Consider the following 20,009-nt stretch of genomic DNA (forward strand, 5'->3'; position numbering starts at 1 on the left):
TGGAGATCGAGTGTGTTTGTCGTCTTCTCTTCCACTTAGAAGGTTACATTTTGGATAGAGTCAGCAGCTCAGTTTTGCACAAAAAAAAAATAAAAAAAACCCGGCTTGGACATCGATTTGCAGCGGGCATGAAGGTTAATGAGAACAGACATCTTGGTTCCTCTGTTTTTGATTCTCCTCCCCACCACCCTCGCATAGAGATTCTTCATTTCTTTACGAGGTCACTGGCAGTAACCTGAGCTGGGCCATAAATAGTGTTCATTCCAGACAGGCCCGGTGTCTGTCAATACTCAGAAAGTTCAGTCACAACATCCGCAAAAGAGCACACAGGATCACGACTGCTGACACCAGACTTGTGATATTTGAAGCAAACACTTCAGAACAAACGCCGCCGTCTTGTGACCCACTGGGTATATGTTTGTGAATAAATGCGTCTGGGCGCGCACACCTCTGAATGGGGCTGTCAGGGACGATCACGCAGCGCAAGGTTGAAGGTTTGCGCTTCATCTGTGGTGTTGCACTGCCCCCGCGTGGTCACTGTGCGTCACTGTTAACTCAGGGTAGTGTTTTTGAGGTCATCCAGATTTATGATGGTGACAGTAAAAACTGAACAAGTGCCCTTTTGCGAAGAGCCCTTTCCCTCCTCAGACCTGAACTCGCTAAAATAATGAAAGCCACGGGAAAGAGCTGTCTGGCATCAGCAAGAACTGGCAGGACAGAGGTTTCAGCCCCCTACCCTCCAAGGTCAGACATCAAAGGATGATTGATTAAATTAATATGAATGAAATATGTGATGCCTAATATCTCACACAGGATGACATACTTCAGCATTTTTTAAAAGATTCATTTATTTTAAAAAAAATATTACACAGCTCGTGAATATGAAATGACCTACAACGTTATGTAAAGCCCTGACTAAAAAGGTCAGGCTCAGTCCACCATGGTTACTGGATAAATAAAACATATAAGCTCACAGAGAGGCAGAGAAACTGCCCATGTACTTTTTGACAACTTGACTGTAAGATGTTAAAGTAAAACCATCTAAGAGGCTGAAGGAAAGGTAACGGGTAATAGCACCACCCTCATAATTTCACAATTCTGACACTTCCTTTGCTAAAATGCAAAGGACTTTATATTAATCTAAAACACACACACAGGCACAGCATATCACAAAAACACTGGTTTAAATAAAAAGTTGACAAATATTAAAGAAAATCCTAAAAACTTGTAAAAATACAGTTAAACACTCGACGTTAAATTTGAAAAAGTTGTTGTCACAATTTTTGGAGTGTTAAATTTAAGTGTATATCTGTGTACATATTGACATGAACATGTATATCTGGACAGTATTCCAAACGTAATTTTTGGTGCGAGGCGCCAATGAAAAAATACATAAAACACTGATCTGGTAGGATTGACTAATGTAGTCTCTTTAAAATGTGTCGAATTGTAGTTTCTTTTGCTGTGAGCATCACTCAGACTAACTGTAATAAATAACAAACAAGCAACTAAACTAAAGGTGCTGGATTTTTTTTTTTTTTGTATTAATACTTTGTTATAACAAGGCTTCTTTAATACAAATCTACAGTGTTTAAAACAGTTTGATTTCCTCTTGAATGGTATTATACTTGTAAGTATGAGTATGTTCATAATTTTGTCAAATCTTCCTATCACTCAAGCAAGGCTGATTAAAGCAAAGCATTGTGACAACAAATAAATAATCGACCAAACGCGCATTTTCTTGTTGACATGTGTGAATCCAGCATGTTAATACTGCACGTCACACGAGCTCCAACGTGCTCACGGAAGTCTGGTGTGATTGTCAACAACTCTAAAGAGACTCGCGTCGCCATGACACTGATCAAATGGGACAAGACGTCGCATGTGAAGGAATGCCGCAACAGCTGCTCATTTGTTAACTTTGTCGGCACGGAATGAAGTAGACGCACTGGAGGTAATGAAGAAACATAGGACACATCTTATTGCACTCCAGATGCTTCGAGTGCACACGCCAAGTCTTTTAACTGATTTGACATTAATAGAGTTGGTGAAAGCTACTCAAACTTGAGCTGTCTGCCTGTGCTGCTTCCATTTATCTGGACCATTCAGGGGAGCGGATGGGAGGTGACAAATAACCCATCGCGACACCGAGTATCGCCACTTTTAAAAAAACACCCTAAATATTCCTCTGCCGACGTGAGAAGGCCTTTCTCAGTCACATCAAACAGCTGATTCAGATTAAGAGTTTTTTCAAATGTGACAACGCCTCCTCTACAGCTCAACATGAAGCATGTGATGCTGCCACTTCGGATGCTGTGTGACGTAAGTGGCGGCCTCCAGCACGATGCGCATGAACTCCCCCACATCAAAGGAGTAGTTGGTAAACTTGGGATGGTCCCCGAGGGTGGGATGGTGACCCTGAGGAAAGCACAAGAGAACATGCATACATTAAAAGACATATAAAAGTATACAGATGCGTGTTTGTGTTGTCAGGTCATCCTTGCTGTTACAGGTCGATGACACAGAGATCATATAAATGAGAGCTGAAGTGTGTATGTGTTCTCTACTGATCCTGTATAGGCACGTGATGAAACGTGTGTGTGTGTGTGTGTGTGTGTGTGTGTGTGTGTGTGTGTGTGTGTGTGTGTGTGTGTGTGTGTGTGTGTGTGTGTGTGTGTGTGTGTGTGTGTGTGTGTGTGTGTGTGTGTGTGTGTGTGTGTGCTCTGAGATGAATAGTGAAACGTTCCCACTGAGGTCCTGGGGAGCTAATGGCTTGTATGGGAGTTTCCCCTACCTTGTCCTGTGGGAGCACTTTGTCCATTTTCTGCCAAGTCACGTATCGAATGCCCCGCAGCCGAGCCAAATCTCGATAGCAGCTCTCATCCTGACAGTTATATCTGGGAAGGACAGATGCAGACACTTTATCTCATGCACTTCTCTGTCTGCCTCTCTTTCACTCGTTCTACTTTCATCCCCCCCTTCTCAAGCTCTTTGTACTGCGATTCTTACTGAGAGCCAGACAAAACCGTCCCGCCGCCGCAACACACAAGCACACATGCAAACGTGTCCCAATTAATCCCCGGCATGGCCAGGTGTGATGAATGCCGGCTCAATTAGGCAGTATTTCATCGTCTTACACCGAGTGGCTGGGGGATGCTTTGGAGTGCACAGCCGCTGAACTCCCAGAGCTCTCCAAGCTCCTCTGCCTCTCCTGACATTCACTCACACTCGCACATGCACAAACTTGGACCCCCCCCCCAAAAAAGAAAATGTCACTCACAGCTCAAAGATGACAGCCCAGTCTGGGAGGAAGAGGAGGTGTGTGAGCCCGGCCCCGTGCATTCCTATAAAGATGTCAGAGTTGTGGGTGATCCTCAGCTGCTCCAGGAAGGGAACGTCCCTGGCAGACACAGAAGGGCAAGGGAATCACACATTAGTCAACTTTATTATGTAAATGGTAAACAATGAAAAAAAGTTCAAACCGCTACATTGCCAAGCGGCTCCGGCAGCCACGTGGCGAGCACTCTACTCACTTGAATTTGTAGTCCACCACAGTGACCTCCAGTAAAGGTACAGTCTTGAGGGCATTTACCAGCTGTAACAACAACACACAGACACGCTCTGTAGCGACAATATTACCCACAAGCCTCTTTTACAACAAAATAAGATTTTGAATAAGCACTTAACAGAGGTGGGCAGTAAATCAATAGGGGAAGGAGGAGGGAGGAGCAGAGGGAGTGTGAGAGATGGATAAAGTAACAAAGGGAAGAAATCAAAAGGACGCACAAAGGGGAGCGAAGGAGTGGAGGTGGAGAGTGACGGGAGGCTGAAAGGCACCAGAAAGGAGGGGTGCTGCTGGGCTCCGGCTCACCTCCACTTGGTTTAGAATCCTTCTGTATTCTGTGCTGCGTGCCAGCAGGGTGACACGAACACGCCCCTCCTGAAAACAGCAATGCACCCAATAATCAATCAGCCAAGGACGGAAAAGATAGGCGGCCTGGAAAACGCGGCCCTCATTTAAAATAAGTTAAAGCTTTCGGCGTCAGGTGTCTCTTTTATACAGCACAGTGGACAGGAGAAATCCAATAAAATCACAATACAAGCCTTTTGCTCAGGTGGAAACAAGGAGTTTGTTTTTCTGATGCACTCTCAGTTTATACAGTCGACTCAGAGAGGTTTTCTTTTTTTGTAGTCTTCTGCTGCCACCTTGTGGTCAGGAAGAGTGAGTAAACTTTTGGGGAACGTCCACATTTTTTAAATACGGCTAAAATCAATGTGGATTTTTGTTTATACACAAAAAGTAAAAGCAGTGAGTGTGAGTTAATTCAACAAATAATGTCTTCTTCACTACATAAAAAAACAAAATGAAGTATTCAAAGCAATACAACTGTGAGCAGAACCAGATTTAAGCAAATCACGATGAGGGTAGATAAGCAAAGAGAGATGCTGGAGTCAAACGAATAACGTACAAAGGAGGAAGAGGAGCAACAGTGAGTTTCTGGCTCATGCCATTAATCTAGGGATGAAAGGAGGAGCTGGGTCAGGGCTGAGAAGACCTCTCTTTCAATCGGCTATTGCCAACAGCTTCGTCTGTGTCTCGTTGAGAAGCTTCTTAGCATATCTTTCACGAGGTGTATGAATACAGAATGAGTTCCTCCACGTGAAGGAAGAAGTCTTCAGGTTACGCTGGTCAAACAGATACAGTCAGTCACTGTCAGGCACCACAAAGTACTTAGGAGGAGTTCTGGAGATAAAAAGCAATGAGGGAGTGAGCACATATACATTATAGGGTACATGTACATGCAGTACCTGAGCATGTCACCTTTCAGATACTAGAATAAAGATGAGCACGGCCTTATTCATTCACAAATAAGACATGACAACCAGAGAACTTTGAAGAAGAAGTTTGGATGAATTGATGAATTGTTTTTCTTCAAGACGCTCATTGAGAACTGCTGAGAGAAATACTCAGGTGACAATCATCAGCTATCAAATAAATGATTGGCACATATCCATGTCAGGCATCTAACTGTTTTCAGCAAGCGCCTTTAAATTTGTGTCATGCGTCGTCTGAATACACAAGCATATGAGACTGGAGACATTGTTAGACAATTCCTTTATAATAAGAAACCCCAAACTTCATCGTTATTCTTAACGTCTAACAACTTCACTAACAAATCACTGCCTTGGTTTATCTGTCACCTATTTCCAACAATTACAAGTGCTTTGATTTACTTATATCTATGAGCCTGCAGAAATGTGGTAAAGCGTCATCAATGCTGGGCCTGATGTCAGCTGACTGGGTGAAATCAGTAACCTCCTGGGCAGCTCACCAGTTTATCAAAAAGGCATATATTTCGAGTGACTAGAGAAACGCACCCATGCAGGAGGAATATACAGCATCAACTCGGAAAGGCTTCCCGACCAACAGAGAATTTATTAAAACCTTCGTACAATAAGGTAACGGTGCAAACCACTAGACCAATGTGCAGCCCAGACCTAAACTGTAATTCACTTGCTTTACTATTACATGTGTGCATGTGCTGAGGTTGGTTTTCAAGGGTCCCAGAGTACTTTCATTTGCTATTTTAGCAGAATAATTCTTGCATATGAAATTAGTTTACTGGATAAAATAACAGACAAGAAGCAACTTCACCATCTCAAACTTTTAAATCACCAAGGATGTCAAAAAAGCAACAACAAAAACAAAAAGCAGGAGTGATTATGCCCAATGAGAGTAAAGCAGCAGGCTTCAAATAAAGTGGAATAATCCTATATAGCCAGAGAAACTATTCAGTAAATGTCATTATGACTTCAAGCTATACAGAAGATAAATATCCTCAAGGCCAAACTGTTTATGTCAGGGTAGTCAAACACATTTCAGTTCAGGGCCCATATAGAGCCCAGTTTCATCCCCGGGAGGCCAGTCTGGTTAAATAGCGGCATAACTCAACTCAACTCAACTCAACTTTATACATAGAATAAAAGCAATGTGAAAAGTAAACAAACTTTAAAATAAAAAAAAGTTTTTTTCTGCTGTGACACGCAGAGTATACGTTGTGAAAATGTGTGTGTGTGTGTGTGTGTGTGTGTGTGTGTGTGTGTGTGTGTGTGTGTGTGTGTGTGTGTGTGTGTGTGTGTGTGTGTGTGTGTGTGTGTGTGTGTGTGTGTGTGTGTGTGTGTGTCAAGAATGGAAAATGAATTATACACAACTAAAAGGTTTAAGAAAATAAATTGAAACACAAAAATTTTTGAGAGGAAGTTACAAAGCATCAGTAATTATTTCTAGAGAATTTAGCATTGAAACAATTGAGTTCCCAGACCAGGAGTAGAACCAAGGCGACAGCCCTGAACCCGAACCACTAGACCACCAGGGAGCTGTGAGGGGCGGGGTGGTCTAGTCGTGAAACTTCAGCTTCAGTTCTCTCTTGTGGCGAAAAGTGTACGTGATGAAAATGTCTCTATCTTCACAAATCCAAACAATTGCTATGGGAAATTACTACAATCTCAACATACACTCAATTTTAATGGAACCTTCTGGTGCAACACAGCATGTCTCTTACAGCCGTTGCATTATGCATGTTTCTACAAACTCACAGCATCACTTTGACACTAGTTTGCCAGCAACAGGGTCTTTCATGGCAGCATCACCAATATCTCACCTCGGGTCTCAGTGTCGTGTTGTGTCTTGCTTAAAAATCAATGTTTTCTTTGAAGATTTTACCATTTGCTTAGTGGTTTGTCTGGATTGGAGCCTCTTGCGGGCCAGCTTCAGCCCACAGGCCTTATGTATACATACATAATATATAATACAATCTTTCAGAGGAAGTTACAAAGTGCCAGTCATTAATTCTAGAGAATTTAGCACCGAAAAATTTTAGTTCCCTGACCGGGAATCGAACCCGGGCCGCGGCGGTGAGAGCGCCGAATCCTAACCACTAGACCACCAGGGAGCGGTGAGGAGGGGGGTGGTCGAGTCATGACAGTTCAGCTGCCACATGGTAGGACTGATATCTGACATCAAGTTGAAATGTGCATCTGAGTAGATTTCTGCCGACTGCAGCAACATGACCTGAGAAAAACATGTGAAGTGATCCGAACAGCCCGTCACACAGAGCTCTTGGCCTTCAGTTGTTGGAAGTTCTCGCCCCGTCAGTTGCTCCCCTCACACGTGCTATTTTTGGACGAGTGTTGAAGAACACCGAACCAGAACATCTGTGAGCTGTCTCCTGGCGTCGGTCCTTATTTTTAAATTAGTGTTTGGGTTTCCATTATAATACACATAAATGCATCACAAAGACAGGAGGCTGCCTACTATTATCTGCTGTGGGATCAGAAGGGAGGAATGACAAAAACAACAGTTATTTATCAGAAGTGTATGTTTGACTGTGTGTGTGAGAGAGAGAGAGAGAGAGAGAGAGAGAGAGAGAGAGAGAGAGAGAGAGAGAGAGATCACCTGTTCAATTCAATGTGTTTCAGTCATCTTCATGACACACTTTTTTTTTTTTTTTTAGAACATTTTGTCTTCAATCTTCTTTTCCCCAACTATGAGCCTTGGAGCTGGTCGTCGTCGGAAATGACCAGGAGTGTGAAATCTACCAAGCACTATTTGTTAATGAGTTGAAATGTGAACTTGTGTTTCGTGTTTCAATATCAAAATGTTTTCAGACAGAGGCGGAGCGCCACACGGTAGGACGACACTCTCTCGAATCCACATCAAAATGACGTCTTAGTAATTGTGAAACGTTCACGTCACGATTGCATTTTCAACACGCAGACGGTAAAGTAATGATCGCTAAAAGCCAAAGAATGGAAATCTGAGTGTTGTGAAAAGTAAGTATTTGTTACTGAGATGTGTCTGCCACTGACACTGAGCGAGGTATTGATGCGCGCTCTAATCCCCGACGTGATTAACTAGTTCTGCGGCGCTCCTCATGAGATCCACTTTCATCACAGCAGTTGATGGTTTTTCGTCTTTTTCTTTCGATTCAACTTGAAGAAAGTTGTTCAAAACTTCTGTACTGATCAACCCTCCTGCTCAGTTGAAACATGATGCCCTTCCTGATGCAATCCTCAGGATTTATGGGCAGCGGATATCAAACTCAGACCAAATTACTGCTCAATACGTGAAAATGCAGGTGATGATCGCAAATGGTTGAAGATCCCAGGATCATCTTTTCATAAGAGACATGAGCCACTTCAGTGTGAAATAAAATAGAATTTATATACATGTTTTAAGAATAAACACTCCCTCCAGAATCTATTTTCCCCTCTGTAGTTTCTCCCCTTCTTGGAGCATGTGTTTTCCATTCATAACAACACAATGGCAATCAGCTTGCAGACACTTGACTCCTGAGATGAGTTATCTACCAGAGCAAACACTTCTCAGCTTTGATTTGTTTGTCAAAGTCCTGTTATCAGTCTGTGCCCGTTGCTCCTTTCACCCCTGCTATTTGGCTACATGCATTAAAGGACAACTTGCACGCACAGTTTCAGCCAATTTGTTGTTTGACATTCTGAGCTTAAATCACTGTGTAACCTGGCTCTGAGTGATTTCATTGTTCAAATCCTCAACTGCAGAAAACTGTTACCATCTGGGACAACACTGAACATTTGTAAAATGAGAGACATGATGATGTCTGGTCTTGTAGAGTTTGTATTTTTTTTAATTTCTTTTATTTCTTTGTAAAGCACCGTGAATTGCCCTGTGTTTGAATGATGCTCGATAAATCAACTTGCCTTGCCTTTCCTTGTCTTTCCTTGCCTTGCCCTGCCCTGCCTTGCCCTGCCCTGCCTTGCCCTGCCTTGCCCTGCCTTGCAAGTTCATAGGTTTGAGGCTAGCTTGTGGCTTTTGACAAAGAGAAAAGAATGTTTCGAGAACAGCATCCAGAGAAAACAAGAATTGTGAGTCACTACCAAATGTATTTGATCAATGAAAAAGAAACAATATATCGTCATACGTAACTGTTTTGTTCACGAAAGACATTCTCCCTACCTTCGGCCCCTCTTGCAGGATGTTGAGCCGATGCAGGACGTGCTGAGAAAACGCCCGAAACATCCCTTCACTGGAGCAGTCGGAGATCTGCCATCAACACAGCACATGGAGACGGAAAGGGTCCATTTCATTATTTCAATCACACATATACATTTAGCATAATTAAAACAATACAACCCCCCCCCCCCCCACACACACACACACACACACACACACACACACACACACACACACACACACACACACACACACACACAGGGATTTCAAATAAATTGAAGGCTAATTGAATCTGGCCACACTTGTGTGCGACTGCATTGAGCTGTGATGAAAAACATAAAAATATGTTACCCGGTGGGATTCTGACAACTGTAAACAGATTTTCTAATCTCCCTGGTATGAATATCATATGAGTCTATGCATTTCTCAAGTCAGACAATCTCACACATACACTCCTGCGCTGCAGCTGGAAATCTGAGCGCATGAATATAAACATGATGTGTGCAGCAGGGGCAATCAAAAGCACCGGCTTCAGGCTGACCTATCAATATTTCACATCTCAAGGCAAGGAGCACGCGACAACACGTATTTACATTGGATCGTCTTTACTGTAATCTCCTTGGAATTATCATTTAAATAATGGAACCCACTTGCTGAGCTTTTGAATACATCACATAAATATTGGGCTCAAACTGCATGTTCACGACTGAACCGGATTTCGTTGTACTTATGGTGAGGAAAGAACATTGAATAATAATAAAAACAAAAACACAAAATGTAAGATGAAAAAAAAAAAAAGAAAACATAGAAATGAATATGGTGTGGGGTACTGGAATCTGCTAAGAGCAAACATATACATCAGGAATGTTATTACAATGATCACACACACACATACACACACACACGCACGCACACACACACACACACACACACACACACACACACACACACACACACACACACACACACACACACACACACACACACACACACACACACACACACACACACACACACACACACACACACACACACACGAGAGGTAACTTACGAGCGGCGTGTTGTAAAAGAGGCCATATCTCATTCTCGGGAGAAGAGAGAAGAAGGCGTCTTTGAAACACACCTATAGATGAGATGAATATATCAACGCGAGCATATATCACTTTAAGGAGACGTACTTTCACGCAGTGTCTGTAGAAGGTCCGAAGTTCTTATTTTATTCAGGATATGTGCGTATAATGTTGTAGTCAGGGTTCCAGTTGTATTGAAAAAAACAGTTGCTGGTTTTCTTTGACACGATGGCAAAAACCTCAGAAATGCTGTTACAAACAAAACTGAATTCAAAAGGCAACAAGCTCTTGAAAGATCCTAGATCTGTTATAATATGTAATACTGTTGTCAAAAATCTCGTTAAAATAATGACAGATATGCAAAGGGGTGTGTGTGCAATGAGAAAAAAAAAACCAGAGCTGCAAAAAGGAGGTTTTATCCTGTAGAAGATAATGCATAAACCAAAGGAAAATGGCACTACGACTGAGAGAAAGGCTCAAAGAGGTAAAACCAATGTTTGCTGGAAGTGGTTTAGATACGCTTTTCTGTATGATGTTCCATAAACATGTGAAACCAAAATTATAGCTTTTCAAATAAGAATGACCCTATACATCAGGGGTGTCAAACACAAGGTTCGTGGGCCAAAATCAGCTCGCAAGAGGCTCAAATCCAGCCAAACCAAGAAAATATAAACCTTTTTTAACAAATTTCTGTAACACAACATCAAGACCTGAGACGAGATATCAGTGATGCTGCGATGAAAGCTAGAAAACTATCGTTGGAGCTTATTTTATTAATCCTGTGTGACACGTTTTGCTCTAAAATGATTTGGTCATTGCTTCAAAATATTACCTGCCTCCAGTTGCAGAGGCAGTGAACCAGCAGCCACACCATGATCAAACCTCCAGCATGTTTTGCTGCAGAGCAGGGGTGTCAAACACAGTTTGAGTTCAGGGGCCACATATCAGTAGAATAGTGGCATAAGAACCTTTCAACTGAAACTTCCACCTTTTTCTTTGTTGTGTTTTTTCTCAGATCATGTCAAACTAGTCAGCAGAAATCTAACTAGCTGCACATTTCAACTTGATATCAGATATCAGTCCCACCATGTGGCAGCTGAAGTGTCATGACTAGACCACCCTGCCCCCTCACAGCTCCCTGGTGGTCTAGTGGTTAGGATTTGGCGCTCTCACCACCGCGGCCCGGGTTCGATTCCCGGTCAGGGAACTATGTTTTTTCTGTGCTAAACTCTCTGGAAACAATTAAAGACATTTTGTAACTTCCTCTTAAAGAATGTTTTAATTTCTTTTATGGTACTATTTGTTTGAGTATGATTAATCTTCCATGCTTGATACACTGAATTATGATATGATTTTTTTGTTTTGTCAACATTCAATTCTGGTGTGTATAGAGTTTCTTTACTCAAAGTTGAGAGCGACCTGAGAGGAAATGAAGACCAGTGTATCAAGAATGGACAATAAATCATAAATCACAATTTTTGAGAGGAAATTATGTCCGGAGAATTTAGCACCGAAAAATGTTAGTTCCCTGACCGGGAATCGAACCCGGGCCGCGGCGGTGAGAGCGCCGAATCCTAACCACTAGACCACCAGGGAGCTGTGAGGGGGTAGGGTGGTCTAGTCATGACACTTCGGCTGAAATGTGCAGCTAGTTAGAGTTCTGCTGACTAGTTTGACATGATCTGAGAAAAACACAACAAAGAAACAGGTGGAAGTTTCAGTTGAAAGGTTCTTATGCCACTATTCTACTGAAATGTGGGCCCCTGAACTCAAACTGTGTTTGACACCCCTGCTCTGCAGCAAAACATGCTGGAGGTTTGATCATGGTGTGGCTGCTGGTTCACTGCCTCTGCAACTGGAGGCAGGTAATATTTTGAAGCAATGACCAAATCACTTTAGAGCAAAAATGTGTCACACGGGATTAATAAAATAAGCTCCAAAGCACATAACCAGAAGCACAAAGTGTCAACCATCTATTAGCTACAATAATTGTGTCCAGGATATGTTTGCAGTTTAATAATTGAGTTATTAGAAAAATGCCTAATATCTGATTCACAATTCCTGTTGGCCAAATTGGTCAATTTGCACATACTGCTAAGATAATAGGAATTATGCTTCAAAATTCATGAAGAGAGTTCAAATTAATATTTATAGGAAACAGCCATATGCAATAGTTTTAAAACAGAGAAGAAGTGTACAAGGACCAATCAAACGCGTGATAAAAACCTACTCTGTTGGTGTCGTATGTTTTTAGGTGGATGATATCGTGCTCTGTGAAGGCCCTCCATGTCTCAGTGAACAGATCCCCATAACTATATAAACTCTGGAGAAAGACACAAAAAACAAAACAAATGAATGTTGATTCACATACGAAAGAAACAGAAGAGCAAAGCAGTAAAGAATCACCGTTGTGCCATTTGAAAAGAGAGATTACTGTTGTGTTTGTTAGCTGTCATCACCACCTTTGCCACAATTTGAAAAGCCATGTTTCAAATGTGTGCTGATCGACTGCCAAACATGGAGATATTCAAATAGAAATTAAACTGCAGTGACGAGGCACCTACCGTGTCCCACATGACGATGTATATATCCGAGCTGAAGGAGTTGTTGATGTGCTGGGAGGTGTAGAGGTTGACAAAGTCACAGAAATGATGGTACATATTCACTCCTGTGGGGGAAAAAAAAAACCAGTATTACAAAAGTGAAAATATGTCCATGTGTAGGGCTGCTGAGATATCTCCAGACAAAAACAGGAACGTTGGGTAGCCCTGTCTGTAAGAAAAACCCTGGTTTGAATCTACCTGTGTGTGTTTTATTTGGTTTCTGTGTGTGTGTGTGTGTGTGTGTGTCAGCGAGGGGTGACTGACGACTCCAAATAACACCTAAGTGTGAATGTGTGTGTATATTTATGAATATTTGTCTCCAGCCTTTTGGCCAGGGTAACCTAGATCTAGCTCCAATTCCACACAACTGGAAGTTGGACAAAGCAAGTACAAAAGATGGATGTACGGATGGAATGACTGGTTCTGGTTAAGCGCTAAACAGGCAACTACTATCAACATGCTTTCTGTCGCTTGACACGGCTGCTGGTGCACAACAAAACTGAGTTTGGCACTTTTCAACATGTTGCTTTGACTCATGTATCAACCTAATACAGCTTATTATCTCAAATTAGAAGCAGGGTAAGACAACAGAGAGGATGTTTGCTTGTGAGGGTTGTACCCATCACACATCTACTTTGTTCTGTGTCTTCCTGATGCATTGGCAGCGTAAAGTGCTTTATGCATACTCAGTCAGCAGTGAAACCAGGGTTGTCAAACATACGGCCCGTGAGCCAAAACCAGCCCACAAGAGGTTCCAATGCGGCCCAACAAACCAACGAGCAAATTGGAAAAATTTCAAAGGAAACTGATTGTGTTTAAAGAAATATTTGAAGAGTAGCGAACACAACACAAGACCGAGCTGAGATATCGGTGACAGCCTTAGCCTCAAAGCCATGCTGTGAGTTTGTAAAAACACCCATAATGCAACAGCTATCATGCCTGTGTAGGAACAGCTGATTCAAATAATTCAATTTTAAGACAAAAAAAAAAACAACAACAACAACAAACAAACAAGGGCTTTAAATAAAGTCAAATAAATTGTTCCTTACCAGCATCAAGTTTCATAAAGACGGTTGGTTTTTCGATGACGATATCACAATGTCCATCCTCGATGGGATTAAAATCCAGCTCCGTGAATGTCTGTAGCTCAGCATACCTGTGACAACAATACAGAACTGCAAACATGACTATAGGAACCAATAAGGTGAGTCAAACCAGGCACAAAACAGGCTAAACCATCTTTTCAACTCAAAAATTAACAGCAGACTTTTCATTAATCCTGCAGAAAACCCAGATTGAGAGGACAGATGAAGACACTGAGTCATCGACGGGAAGAAATAACATTCTTTCTCTTATTTCTTGCAGCTTCTGTATTATATTCACATTTTGTGCAAAAAAATAAACAATAAAAAAAATCCTCACTCTGAGACAGGAGCTGCAACCACCATGATCACATGGTTAGTTCCCTGGAAAGAAATCAATCTGCTCATCTACACCTTATCATTCCTTCATTTTGGATTCAGAACAGCAAGCAGCCAGACATATCTGGAGCTGCAGCCGGGATTCGATTCCCGGTCCGGGAATGCATTGATTTAAGGACGAGCTCACATAGATGTCGATTTTAAACCAAGTTGAAATCAACTTGCATCGGCCTTGAGGGTTTTGATTTCACAGGAATTGAATCAGAAATGTCCAAGAAACACAATGTAGAACGACCATAGATTCCTCCACCTCTGAGCGAACTCGAGAACTCTCCGTCACTCTGCAAATAAAGCAATAACAGTTGCGAGACACAATCTCACACGAGGGCAGTGAATTTCTCCTGCTGGATAACAGTCAGACCGAAGACTTTCTGTGTGTAAATCAGCCACATTTTTCCCTCAACCTGCCTTCATTCTCGGCGCGTCAGTAGTGGCGCTGGGCTTTGGGGATTGTTTTTCATTGATGCACTGGTTGAAAGATATGGTTATTGACTTGCTTGGGATGCCATGGTTTTTTTTTTCATAAGAACTGGGTCCAGAAAAGCTTGAACTGATGTGACTCGCGACCATCACCGTGCTCTGCTAGGCTGAAGCCATCTTCAGATTCCGTCGGGAGCAACGCTTTCCATCTTAACTGCAACACAGTGTTTCTCAGTTTGAAGAACCTCGATTCTACATCGCTCCATAAGTTCTATAGAAGTGATTCCCATAGATTCATGCGGGTGGCGAAGCCCTCTTGATTTTAAGGAGTGTAGGATTTTTTTTCATTTAAAAAATAAGGGAGTCAAGCATTTAAATAATTTATGTCACAAAACTACAAATTTAGCATTAATATTAAAGGATGATCATGTACTGAAATCTTTTATACTATTGAAAATGATCTGCAGTAAACACAACAGTTAAGCTCGCAAAGTAAGCAGCAGGAGAAGAAACGGCAGAACGTCAGTCTAAAGAGAAATATGAATCGGCTAAAAAGAGAAAAAGAATATACCAAGAGAGTGAAATAGATTATGGCTTCATTGAAGCAATGGACAAAATTAGAGCTGAATGCATTTTGCGGTGAAAAACTGGTCAATGAAAGTTTGAATCTGCAAGCCGAAGCAGCACCTGATCACCAAACACCCCGAGATGGAGTGTGAACCCAAACAGTTTATCCTCAAAGAAAAGGAACTCATCGTTACTGAATATAACAAAGAAAGGGTGTTTTTCTTTTTACATTCAGTGTGTTATGAGGCTTCTTCAACTATTTTTTTTCTAATTGTACATAGTGTGGTGGGGAGTTTGCGTGTGTGTGTGTGTGTGTGTGTGTGTGTGTGTGTGTGTGTGTGTGTGTGTGTGTGTGTGTGTGTGTGTGTGTGTGTGTGTGTGTGTGTGTGTGTGTGTGTGTGTGTGTGTGTGCGTGCGCTGTGGGCAGTTCATGTTCACAAATCAATCTGCTTATATACATTTGTTGCTCCTTGCAGCTCATTGATTTTTTTATTCCAGGACAATAAGCCCCTAATAATATTCCCCTCATATCAGGTAAAAAAGAATCTGATGTCGCCTCAATAAAATGTCCAAACTCTTCAATCTTAATGTCATACACTCTGAACACTGTGTGTAGAAACCGACTGGTGGTCTCGTGGTTTTGGATCTGCTGCTCCCACCTCTTGATTTCATGCTCGTGAATAATTCATTACATAACAAGCACACACACGATGGAGTCGTATCTAAAGTTCAGTAACAGAGAAGGAACGTGTCTCCGGTCTCACCACGACTGCAAGGGGCTCTTGTGGTCTCCCTCAGCAGCGAGTGCTCTCTTGTTCAGCCTGCAGTGTCCACCGATCTCACCCATCTGAATGAAGTCCTCTTTGTATCTGTGACGTGAACACGAGGCATTCCCATCAGTGAAAGGATTTTTTTTTTTTTTTTTTAAGTACGCAACACCTTCAATCGCACAGACCTTTCATGGCTCCTGCGTGGTTTCCGCAAGTCCAGGTAAAGATTTGTTGCCTTACAGAATCTGGTGTAGCTACTGCACCTTAACGACGAGTGCCCCTGGGAAATACACACAGTAAATATTTAATGACCTTAAAGAGTGCGGGAGTTGCTCGTTTCTCCAAACTTCTTTTGAACATCAAATTATTTCCTGCCCATTGTCTCCGAACTTCAACGTGTCTATTTCTACCAGCTGTATTTTCCTGTTGACTCAGAGGGCCCGTGGGAACTAAGGAAATGAGCAGCCTCACCAGCTTGCCGGCCTTGCAGAGCGTTTTCAGCTCGGAGAGTCGCTCCTGGACGTAGCCGAAATCAGCCTGCTTCCAGAAGAGCTCCCGCGCTGCAGTCAAAGAACGGGCCCTGACAGAGCGGAGAGTCAGGTTAGCAAAGTGATGAACTTTTGAGATTATCCACGTTTGATTGAACCCAGCTTCGAAACTACAAGAAGTACCATGAAGAGTCAGCCCTCGTGCAGACGGGGTAGCTGAAGCGTTTCTCGGGATCACAATTCTTCTCATAACCCCAGCAGGCTGACAAATCCTTCAGCGCACCCTGTTGTAACAAAATTAAAGTGTTACTAGATACACTGAGAGGTACGGAAGAAAAGATCCAATCCTCCAATCTAAAAACACAGTTTTTAACAATATTGTTGTGATTGTAATTGCAGTTGTGACTGTGAAGTAAATTCACACATATTGGATCAGGATGCTTGAACTCTGGAAATGGCACGGCTTTATTAACATTGTCAACTTGGTCAATGTGTTGTGCATCACCTGTAGCTACAGGGCAGCCGGAACCATTAAAGCACTTCTCTATGTAACAATCATTCAAAACTGCTCCTGAGAGAATTCTCCATTATTAATGTGGGCCGCATGGTGGTGTAGTGGGCAGCGCTCTCAGTTTGACTTCAGTAGGGGGTCGTTCTGTGTGAACTTTGCATGTTTTTTTTCTCCATGCATGCACAGATTTCTGTCACTACTTTCCCAGTCTGAAAACAAGTGAAGTTACCTGGTCGCTCATTTATCACATAGGTTGGTGAATGTGAGAGTGCCTGGCCCGTGGCCTGTTCAGGGTGTACTCTGAATTCACACATAGTTCTATTGTATTTATGACACAGGTTTATTCTATTTATTCTGTGTGTTCTATTGAGAGTGGAGCAATACTACAAACAACGTTTTAAAAGAAATTACTAGGAACATTTTGCACCACTCTCCATGTTTTATGTGAAGAAATTCATATTATTTTTAAGGAACATGCATGTGGACAATTCTGTAGAGGACGACTTGTGTGTACATGGAGAGTTATAGGTTTTTCTCAATGTGTGTATGCATATCGGTATTTGTGTGTCTCCTATTCGATTTTTAAATCCGCAGTTGATTTTGTGCATAAACGAATGTGTGCATTTTCATCATAATTAATTTATGCATACACTAATTTGTTTATGTTTATTTACATGTGTGCATATGGCTTATACCAGTTTAGCCATGTATATATCAATGTTTAATCTTACTTATTTCATTTCTATTTTGCCTTACTGATATTTAAACTTCAATTTATTCTGTGTTTTCTTTTCTTTTCTTTTCTTTTCTTTTCTTTTCGACAGTGAACGTGAATCAGCCCTTAATTGGATGAAGCAGCATAAAGGATTCATACATGGGTTGTTATTGTTCTCCCTGCACAACTATCTCAGCATCAACACACAATAGATTGAACAAGTTCCAAGCAGTTTACAGTCAAATATCTAAGAGTCAATTATCAAAGAATCTACTATGCTACTATGTCATAATACTTAAATACCGTTGCTCATATTGGCAAAAGTCAGCATCTTACTTTAAAGGGGCAAACAGGGTCCAGGCGACATTGCTTGGCGACCTTCTTGTTGTTGTAGAGGAAGTAGGGTATGTGCTCCGGCGGCAGGGAGATCTTGCTGTAGTCGAGCGGCGGCGGCGTTGGTGGTTTGTGGCTCTTCTCAGCCGTCTCAGCAGTAACCACAACGGAGGATAAAACTACGCCAAGTGCGACCCAGAGCAGCATAGTCAGTATTACACAGACATGTGGACTAGTCGCTTCCCTTCGCAGCACCACCCTGCGAGAAGAACACAGGAGCGGAAACTCAAGACTCTGTAATTTGGGTTGAATGCCTGATGCCACAGTTTACAAGCATGAGGGCACAAGCCGGGGTGTGGGAATGCAGCTCCTGGCGGATCCGAGCTCCACTAAAGCTCAGGTCCTGTTGCAGGAAATATCGCTGACCTTTTTCCGTCTGTTGTCTGAACAGTCATGACTGAGAATGCAGGGGGGCTCAGGGGAAGTGCTGGCTGGCAATAAGGTGAACTATGCAGAGCCGGTATTTACGGCAAAGACATTTTTCCATGATCCAAGCATTTCTGTTAGAAATTCCATGCGTGTGTCTGATGACCTCATATTCTTGGAGGAAGCATCAATTTCACTGTAATGAAAATCAAAGGTTTCCAGGTTTAATGAAAGTAAGTCCTGGGTGAACTTTATGAGCGTTGAATAACTATAAGTGAAATAATGTTTAATGGGGCTCAAATGATGTGAATGTGTTGTAAATAACAAGCTGGATTGAACCTGCAGAGACAGTTAATGAGACACTTGTTGAGTAAAAGCTTAATTCTGGATGACTGGATAGTTCAATGATGCCTTTTCACGACTAATAACTACTTTAACGAGCTGTAATGTTTCTGTAATCCACGTCAAATGCTTATTTTCGTGTACAGACGATGTTTTGTTGACCTTCCAGTGAATGAAACTTCATGATAAAACTCCGAAATGTTTTGTAACTCTCAGCTAGCTACGCCTCAATTAGCTCGTTAATTTCTCCAAAACTTCGCGTTTAATCTGCGACAAACGTGTGAGAAAATACAGAGACAATAACGCATTACTTACCGGTTTCTCCGTCAGCGGGTAAGTGAGGAAACAGTCCGGCGTCGGAGGCTAATCGGAGTGTGAAATGTGTTCATGTTGCGGCTAAGGTCCGGCTTTAGTTTCTCCAGGGAGGCGTTCATCTAAGCAGCCAGACCTGCACAGGAAACGTGTTTAAATCACTTCCATGTCGACACATAACATCCCTACAGGGGGGGGAATCAGCCCGAGGGAATGTGTGAAGGAAGCTGCGGGCTGCCAAGAGCAGAGGAGGGAGACAGTTTACCTGATTGCTCAGCCTGCTCTCTCCACACTGATGATGCCGGCGGTCGCCATAACACCGGAAACCTCACACCGGCCTGCAGTACCCAGCAGCGGCCAGCAGGTGAAGCTGTGCGCTCACCTCTTAATCAGAGAACGTCTGAGTTGTTGTAGATTCTCTGGTGTGATTAGTCAAATTAAAACAAGATAACTTAAAAAAAATAATACGTTTTTCCTGGTTTACATGGACATGTAATGTCCAGGAAAAGCTTGATTGGTAGAAAGGTCGTCTCCCAATCGGGAGTTCAAATCCCATCTCCACCTGTGAGTGTGCTGAAGTGTCCTTGGGCAAGACACTGAACCCCAAACCACTCCCATTGGAGTGGCAGCACCGTGCAGCCTTCATTGGTGTGTGTGACTGGGTGAATGTGATGAACAATTTATGCACACCTATAACAAGAGGCCATGATTAGGCCAACCCTGACAGGCCAGAGTACGAAGTCCCGGTCAAGGCTGCTTTTATTAGGGACCGAGCCCGAGAGGCCAGGACCCAGTTGTATTTTGTGGGTTTCTTATTATTTTTTCTTTCACTCCTGAAAATTCGGCTACTAGCCCAAATTTGACCCACTGACACGCTCAAAAACTCACCAAATTTGGCGCCCTCATCAAGGCAGGCAATAGAATTACATGTCAAAATGATGTCCTTAATTCTATTTTCAGGTAGCTAATGTTTAAAGGC

At 42.4% G+C, this 20,009-nt stretch overlaps 1 protein-coding gene across 1 annotated transcript; it reads right to left on the reverse strand.

Moving 5' to 3' along the window:
- Positions 1-836: 836 nt before the first annotated feature.
- eogt (EGF domain-specific O-linked N-acetylglucosamine (GlcNAc) transferase) lies at positions 837-19,370 on the reverse strand. Its single transcript, XM_080462249.1, has 17 exons — positions 19,296-19,370; positions 19,034-19,166; positions 17,954-18,209; positions 16,575-16,675; positions 16,375-16,483; positions 16,089-16,183; positions 15,898-16,002; positions 13,715-13,821; positions 12,627-12,730; positions 12,293-12,385; positions 10,044-10,115; positions 8,996-9,082; positions 3,872-3,940; positions 3,534-3,595; positions 3,281-3,400; positions 2,795-2,897; positions 837-2,418 (listed from the first exon to the last, which is right to left on the reverse strand). Exons 3-17 carry the CDS (start codon positions 18,155-18,157, stop codon positions 2,272-2,274), a joined length of 1,578 nt encoding a protein of 525 aa, XP_080318375.1. The 5' UTR covers positions 18,158-18,209; positions 19,034-19,166; positions 19,296-19,370; the 3' UTR covers positions 837-2,271.
- Positions 19,371-20,009: the final 639 nt, after the last annotated feature.

The sequence above is a fragment of the Lipophrys pholis genome (genome assembly GCF_963383615.2).
Source record: "Lipophrys pholis genome assembly, chromosome: 4".
NCBI classification, from domain to species: Eukaryota; Metazoa; Chordata; class Actinopteri; order Blenniiformes; family Blenniidae; genus Lipophrys; species Lipophrys pholis.